General features: G+C 68.8%; 4 protein-coding genes across 4 annotated transcripts in view; 2 read left to right on the plus strand and 2 right to left on the minus strand.

Annotated features, from left to right (window-relative positions):
- Positions 1-1,345, plus strand: part of CHLNCDRAFT_143734 (hypothetical protein) — a gene marked incomplete at both ends in the record, with an annotated part of 2,213 nt that extends 868 nt beyond the window's left edge. Inside the window, 5 exons of the mRNA XM_005849073.1 lie at positions 111-311; positions 576-684; positions 865-935; positions 1,082-1,105; positions 1,248-1,345. Of these exons, the coding sequence (XP_005849135.1) occupies positions 111-311; positions 576-684; positions 865-935; positions 1,082-1,105; positions 1,248-1,345 (503 nt within the window). The remainder of the gene's footprint in view (positions 1-110; positions 312-575; positions 685-864; positions 936-1,081; positions 1,106-1,247) is intronic.
- A 368-nt stretch (positions 1,346-1,713) lies between these two features.
- CHLNCDRAFT_21468 (hypothetical protein) lies at positions 1,714-4,091 on the minus strand (the record flags this gene model as incomplete). The annotated part of the gene is made up of 5 exons (XM_005849278.1): positions 1,714-1,789; positions 2,024-2,214; positions 2,770-3,002; positions 3,505-3,614; positions 4,030-4,091. 5 exons carry the CDS (start codon positions 4,089-4,091, stop codon positions 1,714-1,716), a joined length of 672 nt encoding a protein of 223 aa, XP_005849340.1.
- Positions 4,092-5,261: 1,170 nt separating this feature from the next.
- On the plus strand, positions 5,262-9,197 carry CHLNCDRAFT_21506 (hypothetical protein; the record flags this gene model as incomplete). The annotated part of the gene is made up of 11 exons (XM_005849074.1): positions 5,262-5,678; positions 5,892-6,202; positions 6,389-6,478; positions 6,721-6,802; positions 6,964-7,094; positions 7,281-7,404; positions 7,592-7,667; positions 7,895-8,131; positions 8,366-8,450; positions 8,673-8,754; positions 8,982-9,197. 11 exons carry the CDS (start codon positions 5,262-5,264, stop codon positions 9,195-9,197), a joined length of 1,851 nt encoding a protein of 616 aa, XP_005849136.1.
- Positions 9,198-10,632: 1,435 nt separating this feature from the next.
- CHLNCDRAFT_57406 (expressed protein) overlaps positions 10,633-10,978 on the minus strand; it is a gene marked incomplete at both ends in the record, with an annotated part of 3,344 nt that continues 2,998 nt past the window's right edge. The window contains one exon of the mRNA XM_005849279.1: positions 10,633-10,954. Coding sequence (XP_005849341.1) covers positions 10,633-10,954 — 322 coding nt within the window. The remainder of the gene's footprint in view (positions 10,955-10,978) is intronic.

Below are 10,978 nucleotides of genomic sequence, written 5' to 3' on the forward strand. Positions count from 1 at the left end.
TTGCCCTCCCAGCCCAGCCCCTGCGGCATGATGGAACCACATGGGCGCACACCCCTCCATCCCCCTGAACCCCACCCCCTTGCCTCCCGCGCCCCCCCCGCCCCCCGCAGGCGGCGACATGCCCGCCCAGCCGCGGCGCCAGCGCAAGCTCGCCACCGACTTTGTGCCCTTTGACGGGCAGCTGGTGGAGCGGCACACCACGCCCAGCGGCGCCGAGTACTTTCGCATCACGCTGGGCACTGCGGGCGGGGCGGCCACAGAAGTGGATGACCCCTCCACAGTCATAGACGCAGAGTTCCTGTTCCTGGAAGGTGGGCGCCCGCCGGGGGCCGCACAGCACGCCTGGCTGGCTGGTGGCCGGCGCGGCGGCTTGCCTGCGGCTGGGGTGCGGCAGTGGCTGCCTGCCTGCCTGGCGGCACGGCCCTTTGCGCGGCCGCTTGCCGGCAGCCGTGGATCTGCTGTGTGTGGCTGTGATGCGCTGCGGCTGCGGCGTGCATGGTGTGCGGCCGGGAGGCGCGTCGCTGCGGGCGGCGGCCTGCACACGGTGCCGTGCTCCCTGGCCCGCCACCCTGCAGGCGACAACATTGTGAACGTGCGGGCGGCGTCGCGGGTGGAGCCGGAGGGCAAGCTGGGGTCGGGCGGCCAGCTGGCCATCTCGTTCCGCGAGGGGCTGGTGGTGGACAAGTGAGGGCCGCCGCCGGCGCCGCCCGCGCCGCCAGCCGGCAGCGCCTCGTGCTTCGTGCGCCTGCTGTGCCGGTGGCAACCTGTTGGTAGCCAGCAGGCTGACTGACCAAGGCAGTCGAGCTGTGCAGCTGCGTGTGTTCCGATGATGCACTGCTTTCACCCGGCTGCCGCTGCACACAGGAACGTGGCGCGGCGCCAGATGGAGCGCCTGCGGGCGGCGCTGAACTGGGAGCTCACGCCCGTCATTGCGGGTGAGGGGCCGCGCATTCCGCACGCGGCCGGTGTGGATCTGCTGCTGTGAAGCTGACATCAGGCAGCAACCTGCCGCGGACGTGATTGTTGCATGCCGCAAGCATGCCTCGCTGACCGCTCCCTTGCCCCGTCCTCCTTGCCGCAGACTTCTCACCGGCCTTCAACTCTGGTGGGCAGCCCTTCACCATGCACTTGAGAATGTGCAGTTTGACCAGCAGAGGCTTGAATGCAGATGCTGCCTGGCCACCAGGCACGTGGGTGGCCAGTCGAGTGCCAGTTCTGTGCGCCCCCTCCCATCCCATGGTGTGCAGAGGCCCCCGTCTTTTTCGAGAAGCTGTTCGACCCCTTCAACCGCCGCAACGACTTTGAGCCATCGGGCGTGTCATACCCAGAGGAGGGCGGCAAGTAGGATGAGCGCAGCCCGCCACTGCCGCCCCGAGAGACGACCGCTTGTTGAATGCACATTGCTGCCAGATCTCATTCCAATCTGAATTGATCTCCGAGTGCATTGCTGAGCACAGCTGCAAGATTGACTTGGTTTTTTTTCCCGCCCCCTACACTCCAGCCTGCATTTTCAGCACCAGACCTCTTTGACACTGCTGCCCACCCTCATCTCTCCCTCCTCTCCGCCCTTCCCCAGCTCTGTTTCTGCGCCCTGCCAGCTCCGTTTGTCCTGAGCACTGCGAGTGTGATGCGTTACACACCACTAGGGTGGCAAGCGGCGGGCGGCCTCGGGCCCAGCCGACGCGCCGCCGCCGCTGCCCACGCTGCTGCTGCTCAGAACTTCATCAGGTGCGGCCGGTCGCCGGCGCGCAGCGTGAAGCGGGTGGACAGGTAGCCCTTGAGGTCATCGCTGCACGAGGCGGGGAGAGGTGGCGCGCAGAAGAGGGGTGAGACGCACATGCACATGAGGCACAGCCACAGCAAAAGCCCCACTCCTGCGGGAGACTCTCTTAACCCCCACGGCCGGCAACGCCAGCGAGCAGGTATCGCCGGGCAGCCGCCTCCCGTTCCACACACGCGTGCACTCAACAACCACCAGCCACCACCACCAGCCACACACACACATGCACACACGCACACGCACGCCACGCACCTCAGCTTGCCCAGCAGCGCCGCGTCGGCCGCCTTCTGGTTGGCCACATACTCGGCCGGCAGCGGCGCCTTCTCGGCCGCCTCCGCAAAGAAGCCCTCCTCGCTCTGCTTGCGCCCCTTCTTCTCCGCGCTCTTGAAGTAGGCGTCGTCAAACTTGGCCGTGTCCACGCCGCTCACATCCACCTGGGGCCAAGGGATGAAAGCGGGGAGGGGAGGGGAGAGGCGCAGGGCCGGGTGAGCAGCGGCAGGCTACACGTGAAGAGGGGCAGCCCGGGGGCGGGGGAGCAACAGCAGAAGGCGCCAGGGGCGGCGGGCGCTGGCTGCTGTCTGCATGGCTGCTGCGCCGCAGCGCCGGCTGGCCGCCAGCGAGCCGCGCTGTGGGCTTGGTATGCCGGCTGCGGCTGCTCCTCGCTGCCAACGCATGTGCAGCGGAGGAGCTGGCCACGCGGTTGTGGGCTCCCTTCCCGCAGCGCTGCTGCTCTCCATGCCATCCCCTGCTGCGCTCCACGCCGCGCCAGCTGGCCAGCTCCGCTGCTGCTCCACGGCTGCCGTCCCGCGCCTCCCCCGCTGCCGCTGCTGGCTGCCGCTGCGCGCCTGCCGCTGGTGCAGCAGCGCAGCGCAGGCGGCAGCGAGGCAGCGGCCAGTCCAACGACACAAGTGCCAGCAGCAGCAGCAGCGGCGGCGGCGGCAGGAGCGGCAGGAGCGGGCAGATGCCCCGCAGGCAGACCGGGGGCGGACCTTGGTGGAGGTGGCGATGACGTAGGCCTGGTTGACGCGGCGCAGCGGCACGCCGTTGAGCTTGAAGGGCCCGGTGACCAGCAGCAGGCCGCTGGGCAGCTGCCCCAGGAACACCACGCGCTTGCCCTTGAACCGGCCGGCCAGCAGGATGAGGACCGTGCCCGGGGTGATGGAGGGGCGCAGCTTGGCGGGGCGGCGGATCACGCGGCGGGCCAGCGGCACCGGCGCATCCTCTGCGGCACGACGGCGGGGCGGGGCGGGGCGGGCGGTGGGCGAGGCTGGCCGCAGGGCGACGGCAGCGGCAGAGGCAGGCAGCAGAGGGGCCTGCGGCTGGGGAGAGTGTTGCTGCTGCGCCACGGCCCGTAAAGCTCCGGGCCACCGCCGGCGGGCCAAGGTGCCCGCATCGGGTGCTGCCAGCCGCACGCCACACTCGCTGCTGCAGCCTGTGCCTGGCGTGACTCGTGCTGCCACCGCCATCCCAGTGCTGGAGAATCGGATGCCCCTGCCCTGCGCTGCGCTGATGCCAGCCCATTCTGCCCCAGCGCCCAACATGCGCTTCTGCCTGGCTGGGTGCCGCACCGCGCCGCTTGCCCACATGCCGAATCGCTGCGCCCATCCGAAAACCATGCACTACGAGGGCATGCTGCAGGCGGCTGCCCTGCCACGCTGCACAGCGGCGCACACAAGAGGCAGCAGCAGCAGCAGCGCCGCGCATACGCAGCCAGCGGGGCGCACCTGCTGCGTAGAACTTGGCAGGCTTGGTGGAGGCCTCAGCGGGCGCCGCCGCCTTCTTGGCGTGGGTGGGGAACTTGCCGCCGTTCTTCTTCTTAATGGCCCACAGGCCGCTGCAGGCAGGCAGGCATGGCGCAGGCCAGGAATGTCAGGCCCTGCTGCGCAGAGCCTGGCAAGGCTGCCTTTGCCGCTGCCCGACACCGGCCGCGCCATCAGGCTGCAGGCCGCTCTGCTGCCTGCGGCTCGTCCCCCGACGACTCTCTGGGCCTTCAGCCAGCCGCTAGCACGCTCAGCTGCGGCGCTGCAGCCGCCCAGCTGTGCGATGCCCGGCACATGGCCCGGCCAGCGCCTCAGCGCCTGCTGCGAGCGGCCTACGGCTGACAGGTGATTCCGTGCACGTCTGGGCCCTGAGGGCGCCCCCAGCCCACCCTTCTGCATGCTGCTGATTGGCTGCATGGCACCTGGAGGCTGCATGGCTGCCCTGACCGCCCCACATCCATCCAACAGGCAGCCTGCGGCGCTTCTCACCGGCGATGGTAGCTCTTGGAGCGGCCCTCGCGGACCACGCCCCGGGCCACCTCCTTGGCCATTTCTAGCGTCCCTCGCCGTCTACAGGAGGGTGCCTCAGCGAAGATTCGCTGAGCAGAGAGGCGGGGGCAGGCTGCAGGCGCCCCTTTCGCTCCCGCCGAGCGCTGCCAGCGGGGCAGACGCCCCCTCAAGACCCTGGCACCTCCTCAAACTTGCAGCCAGGCTCCCGATCGCACGGTATTAGAACTCCAAGTGCATACGAGACCTTCAGTAACTTGCAGGGAGCGGCGCTGGGGGTGTGGAGCACAGTGGGGAGCTCGCCAACAGGCCATGACCCACATGCGGACGCTTAGACAGCCGTTGCCATCCGGGAATGGTGCGTGAGACTTTTAGTGCTGCTGCAGCGTCGGCAGAGGCGCGGTCAGGGCCGCCAGCAGCATCCTCCTGCTTGTCAGCGGCACAGGCAGCGGCGGCACGAGGCAGCGGCGCCGCAGGCTCCTGCCTGATTTCCGAACTCTCCTACAGTCTCTATAAGGGGAATTCAAGCACATCGTGCCAGTTACATTTCATGATCCCTGCACGCGAACGAGGCAGGCAGGAAGTGGTCAAGTGCAGATGCGCTGCGTGTTTGCCTCTGCCCCGTTGGCACTCAGGGCAATGCCTGTGTAGAAGGGCATCTGAGCCAGATGGCCATGAATGATGCAGCACAGAACATGTAGGAGGCAGCAAAGCTTTCCAGGCATCATTGCTTCCTCAGAACTTCGACCGCAGGCAGCGACGGGCACAGCTCAGCAGGTGCTCGGAATCGCTGCAAATGCACGTGCACTCATTGACCGACTAATTAAGCTCCAGTGCTGGCTATATTGACCACAATTATCAGGACAGGGCCTGAAGAGCCACCTAGCATCAACAGACGTGACACGGTGCCACCATCAGTGATTGGTCGGCGGCGGCAAAGCGCAGCGGGCTGACGCCGCGGCATGGGCTTCAATAGCGGCACATGATTGGAACTGGCGTCTAGACGCGCTGTCTCATAGCATCAGCCCCTCCTTGTTCAACTCCACCCATTGTCATCACCTTGCGTGCCAGCGGCCCCCACGAATAGCGGCCTTGCTCCCCTGGCTGTTTGTGACGGCTAGGGAGCTTGGATCGCGTCGCAGAGCCGCCTCTGCCTCCAGTCCACGCCGCTGACAGCTCGGCGGCCCTTACTGGCAGTCAGAAGCGCAGGCAGCATGGTGAAGGCACAGTGCGCCACGGCCAGGGCGGGGTGGGCCATCCGGGGGCCCTCCCGGCGGGCCGCCCCACCCGCCGCCGCCGCCACGCTGCCGGCCCGCCGCGCAGCGCGGCTCGCGCCGCGCTGCGCGGCGGCGGCCGAGGCCGCGGCCCCGGCACCGCCGGCGGCAGCGGTGCCGGCGGGCCCGGCCACGGCAGGGGTGCAGCCCTACCCGGACCCTTTCCCCGGCCTGCAGCCGGGCGACGACCTGCCAGATGAGTATGGGCACCCGGGGCCCAACCCGCCCAAGCATCGGCGGGCGGGCGTGGTGCTGCACCCGACCTCGCTGCCCGGCAAATTTGGGATGGGCGAGATCGGGGCGGAGGCCTTCCGGTTCGTGGACTGGCTGGCAGACACCGGCATGCAGCTGTGGCAGGTGCGGGGCGCCGCGCATGCCTGCTCGCTGCCCACCCGACAACCACCTCTGCCTGCCCGGCGCGTGCATCCTGTGCGCCGCCATCGTTACCTCTCCCACCCTTGCATTGTCCACCTAGGTTTAACCCTGCAATGCCTACCCACCACACACACACACACACACACATGCATGCCGCTCCTGACGCGTCCCCTCCCTGGGCCCTGGCCCCTGCAGCTGCTGCCGCTGGTGCCCCCCGAGAACACCTACTGGTCCCCATACTCCGGCCTGGACGGCCTGTGCGGCAACACGCTGCTGCTGCCGGTGGAGGAGTTGGTGCAGATGGGGCTGCTGGAGGGCGGGGAGCTGCCCGCGCCGCAGCCCGTGGAGCTGCACGCCGACTTTGCGGCGGTGGCGGAGTGGAAGCTGCCGCTGCTGGACAGGGCGGCGCAGCGGCTGCTGCACGGGGAGGCGTTTGGGGGGCTGCGGGACGAGATGCGGGCGTTCCGCGCAGACAACGCCTGGGTGGAGGCGTCGGCGCTGTTCAGGTGTGGCGCTGCTGCCTGCTGGGAGGCTCACGCCGAAAAAGCATGGCAGCCGCTGTGATGCGCGACGGGCAGCGGCCTGCCTGCCGCCCGGCTTGCTCCACGCTGGGCCGATCGCCGCAGCCCGCTCCTGACGGCTTTCTGCCTGCGTGTCTCCTTGCCTGCCTGCCCGCACCCCTGCGCGTGCAGCGTGCTGACGGAGCAGCCGGGCCTGGTGGGCGAGGCGTGGTGGGACTGGCCAGCAGATGTGAGGGACCGAGACCCAGATGCACTGGCCAAGTGAGCTGGCTGTCCCCGGCCCAGCCTGCCTGCCACCTCTGATCGGCTGCCTGCTGCCCCTCTGCCCACCGCCAGCGCCGCCACACCGGGCTGCTGCAGCCTGGCGCATGCCATGCGGGCGGAGCATGTGCGTATGCCGCTGCCCGGCTCGCCCGGCGCTGCCAGGCTCATTGCGCGTCTTGGCGTCCTCACTCCCCTGCCTGCCTGCCTGCTGCCTGCCTGCGTGGCCGGCTGCTGCGCAGGGTGCGGGGAGAGAATGCGGATCGCATCGATTCCTTCATCGCCCTGCAGTTCCTGTTCGACCGCTTCTGGAAGGAGCTCAAGGTGGGTGGGGCCCCAACAACCTGCTCCCTACGCAAGGAGGGGTGGCTGGCGGGAAGGGCGGCGGGCTGCTGGGCAGCAGAGGTGGCGTGTGCAGCTGCGGCGGTGGGGTGGCTCCGTCGTGCTGCGACCGCCGCCGCTCCCCTGCGCCGCCCTGCCTCCAGGCGTATGCCAACTCTCGTGGCGTGGGCCTGGTGGGGGACATGCCCATCTATGTGGGCGGGCAGAGCGCCGACGTGTGGGCCCACCGCGACCTGTTTGAGCTGCTGCCAGACGGCAAGCCCGCGCTGGTCAGGTGGGTGGGTGGGGATGGAGGGTTTATGTGTGTGGTGCGTGCCCTGCTGGATCACCTGTCGATGCAGGCCTGGGCAGGCGGCCACGATACCTCCACCCAGCCACACGCCTGGCTGCAGCACTTACCCTCGCTGCTGCTTTCTTTCCCTGCCTCCACCCCTGCCTCCCACGTGCCTGGCCCCTGCAGCGGCGTGCCCCCCGACGCCTTCAGCGAGACGGGGCAGCTGTGGGGCAGCCCGCTGTACGACTGGAAGGCGCACGCGGCGGAGGACTTTGCCTGGTGGCGCCAGCGCATCTCGCGGAGCATGCAGGTGCGTGTGTGGAGGGAGCGGTGTGTGTGTACGAAGGTGGTGGTGTGGTGGTGGTGGTGGTGGCCCACGTGTGTGTAGGCAGGTAGGCATGCATGCTGCCGAGGCGGCAGCTGCACTGCCCATGGTACCGATCCTGATCATGGTACTGCCTGCATGCCATACTGCCCATGGTACCGCCTGCCTGCAGCTGTACGACGAGACCCGCATCGACCACTTCCGCGCCTTTGCCGGCTACTGGGCTGTGGCCGCAGACGCAGAGACAGGTGGGGCTGCATGCCGGCACGAGGCCCTGTCCACCGCCGCCGCCGCGGCTGGCATTCATGCCTGGGGGTGCTCGCTCGGCTCCCGGCCCTCCCTGCTTCACGCTCCACACCTCTCTCTGCTCAGCCCTGCTGCTGGGCCTCGCCACCATCTCCCCGCGGCCTCCACCTCCACCTCACTCCTCCTCCTCCTCCCCCTCCTCCTCCCTCCCCGCCCTGTGGCCCCGCAGCCATGGTGGGTACCTGGAAGAAGGGGCCCGGGGCGGCGCTGTTTGAGTCCCTGGAGGCGGCGCTGGGTTCTGTGCCCATCCTGGCTGAGGACCTGGGTGTGATCACCCCAGACGTGGTGGCGCTGCGCCAGGCCATCGGCGCCCCGGGCATGGTGGTGCTGCAGTTTGCGTGGGGCGGCGGCCCCACCAACACCCACCTCATGCACAACATCTACGAAAACTGCTTTGTGTACCCGGGTGGGTGGGTGGGTGGGGGGAGGAGGGGTGGGGCAGCTGGGTGATGGGTGCGTGGCTGGTCGGGTAGTGCGTGGTGCTGTGCTTGTGTGCTTGGGCATGGATGCCTCTGCAGTGCAGGCATGCGGCTGCCCCGGCACAGCATCTGCGGCCCGCCAAGCCCCTGGTGTGGGGTGCGCTGCCCAGCTGCGCGCGTCCCACCGCCGCCGCTGCCCCCACCCTCAATGTGCGCTGCAGGCACGCACGACAACCAGACGGCGGTGGGGTGGTGGAAGCACGGCGCGCAGCCCGAGGAGAAGGCGCTGATTCGGCGGTACACCGGGTGAGTGAGGCGGCTGAGGCTGTGGCAGGGCAGGGCGGGGCAGGGCAGGGCAGGGAGGTAACCCCCGGGCCGCTTGCATTGGGCAGGCAGGCCCGAATCCAGGCGGTGTGCTGTGCTGTCGTGTCAGCTGTGCTGTGTGCGTCCTTTCCTCCTGGTGTCTGCCACCCAGCGCGCAGCTGCTGTCTGCCCCCACCCCCACCCACCCCCGCCGTCGTACCGCAGCATGACCGACGACGACGTGGCATACTGCTTCATCCGCGAGAGCCTGCGCTCCTGCGCGCACACCGCCGTCATCACCATGCAGGTCGGCCAAGGCTGCCGCTAGCGCCCATGCCTGCCAGCCGCGACGGCCGAGCTCCCTGCCCTCGGCCTGCATCACCGAACAAACAGCACCAACGACCACCCCTGCCTCACACCCCTCCAACCTTCCACCTGCGCCCTCTTCTGCATCTGCATGCCACCCATCCCAACCCCTGCCGCCCTCCCTGCACCAACCTGGCTGCACCCCGCCACCCGCCGCCACCCCCGCAGGACATCATGCGCCTGGACGACACCGCCCGCATGAACACGCCCGGCCGCGCAGAGGGCAACTGGTCGTGGCGGGTGGGCGGCAGCGACATCTGGCGCCAGCTGCACGATGAGCAGGGGGCGCTCAAGGGCATGATTGCGATGTACGACCGCGCGCCGCCCGGCGGCGTCCGCGGCCCGCCCGCCACCGGCCGCTCCGGCTCCGCCTCCTTCAGCTGAGGCGGCCTGCCCAGGCCGCCCATTGACACCTTCTACTGTTACCCGCAGCAGCCGCATTTGACGATTCTTTCCATTCCGGTACTAGCGCTAGCGCCTTGGTATGTGTGAAGTGTGGGGCTGCCCCGGCGCAGGGCGCGCCAGGCTGGCCCTGCCGTGTGGGCCGCCCATATGTTGTTGCTTCTTCCCTTCTTTGAACTGCTGCACACATTGTTTAGTGTCGATAAGCTGCACACACCCCTAAATCTTATCTTTCGGTCTCTCTGGTTGTAAAACGTCGAGTTGGCGGCGCCGGCACCCAGCGTGGCGGTCAGCAGGTGGTTGCCGGTGGTGGTGACAGGGCCAGATGGTCACAGGGCCATGCGTGCGTCGTTTTGTGCCTCCTCGACCTCTTTCGGACGGCTACAGCGCTCTCAGTGGTACAGCAGCGGAGCCCGCCGGGAAGGGCAGTGTGTGTTTGCGCCGGTGGCGATGTCGCGTATCCTTAATGCCTCGCAGTATGACAAGGCATACAGCCCACACAAGCTTGGCAATTGGGAGCAGCCCGATAAGAGCAAGGTGGGCATCGATGTGTGCAATGGCGTGCTGGGTTCTGTGAGGGAAGCGTGGGAACGCTCCCCGTGGCTGAAATGGCCAATCCCGGGGCATAATTAGCGTGCTGCGGCTTGCTTCCCCTCACCTGGTCAAAGCTGTCGGGGAGCCCCCGCCCCCCGCCAACAGGTGGTGAAGGCCGCCACTGGGGGAGCAGCGCCGCACAAGACCGCTGACGGCCGCACCATCCCCATCGTGAACGAGTACGGCCACATCATCGCAAGCGCAAAGAAGGCGGCGGCGTTCGTCACGCAGCCGGCGGTGTGGCAGCAGTCGGCGGCGCGGTGGCCGGAGCGCAACCCCACCATCAAGGGCACCCCAGCTTCCACCATGGGCTACAAGGCAAGTGTGGACTCCACCCTCGGGACCAGACAGCACTCAAGAAGCTGCCCATGGGGCTGAGAGCTCGCCGTGCAGCTTCCGCCGCGCTGCTCCTGCCGACCCGCGCCCCGCGCCCCGCGCCCCGCACCCCGCGCCGCCGCAGGGCATCCAGACCGGCTACCTGCCCACCAGCACGGTCAGCCTGAAGGCAGTGGAGATCGAGGGGTGCAAGGAGTTCAACTATGCGGGCGGCCCGCACTGAGCTGGCCGGTGTTGAGCTGGCCCGCACTAAGCTGCTGCACGCGCCGCAACAATGCCACCGATGCTGATTCCACCATGGCGTGCCGATTTGATGTGTTACAGAGCGGAGAGGAGTGTGGGCTGCTGAAAGCAGGAGTGTAAGAACAGAGCAGAGCAGAGCAGGGAGCGACGAGCAGGCAGTGCGGTGGAGCGAGGGCGGGCCGGAGGCAGAGAGGGAGCACAAAGAGAAGGAGGGAGGGCAGAGGGCGGAGCGCGGCGGGCGGCCTCACTCGCCCAGCTCCTCCAGCAGCGCCTCCAGCTCATCCGTGGCCTTCCCCTTGGGCTGCTCCTGCTGCTGCTGCGGCGGCGGCGGCTGCGGCGGCGGGGCAGGCGCCACCACATCCACATCCATCTTCTGCGGCCCAGCCCCCGCCTCCTCCGCCGCCTTGCTGCCGTTGCGCTTGCCGTCGCCCCGGTCGCGGCTGCGGCTGCGCCGCCGCTCCTCCCTGTCCCGCCGGCTGTGCTTGTGGTGCTTGCGCTCCTTGTGGCCGCGGTGCCCCCGCTCGCGGCTGCGGCTGCGGTCGCGCCGCTTGCGCTCGCGGCTGCGGCTGCGCTTGCGGTCGCCGCGCCCG

This window comes from Chlorella variabilis, assembly GCF_000147415.1.
Source record: "Chlorella variabilis unplaced genomic scaffold CHLNCscaffold_6, whole genome shotgun sequence".
NCBI classification, from domain to species: Eukaryota; Viridiplantae; Chlorophyta; class Trebouxiophyceae; order Chlorellales; family Chlorellaceae; genus Chlorella; species Chlorella variabilis.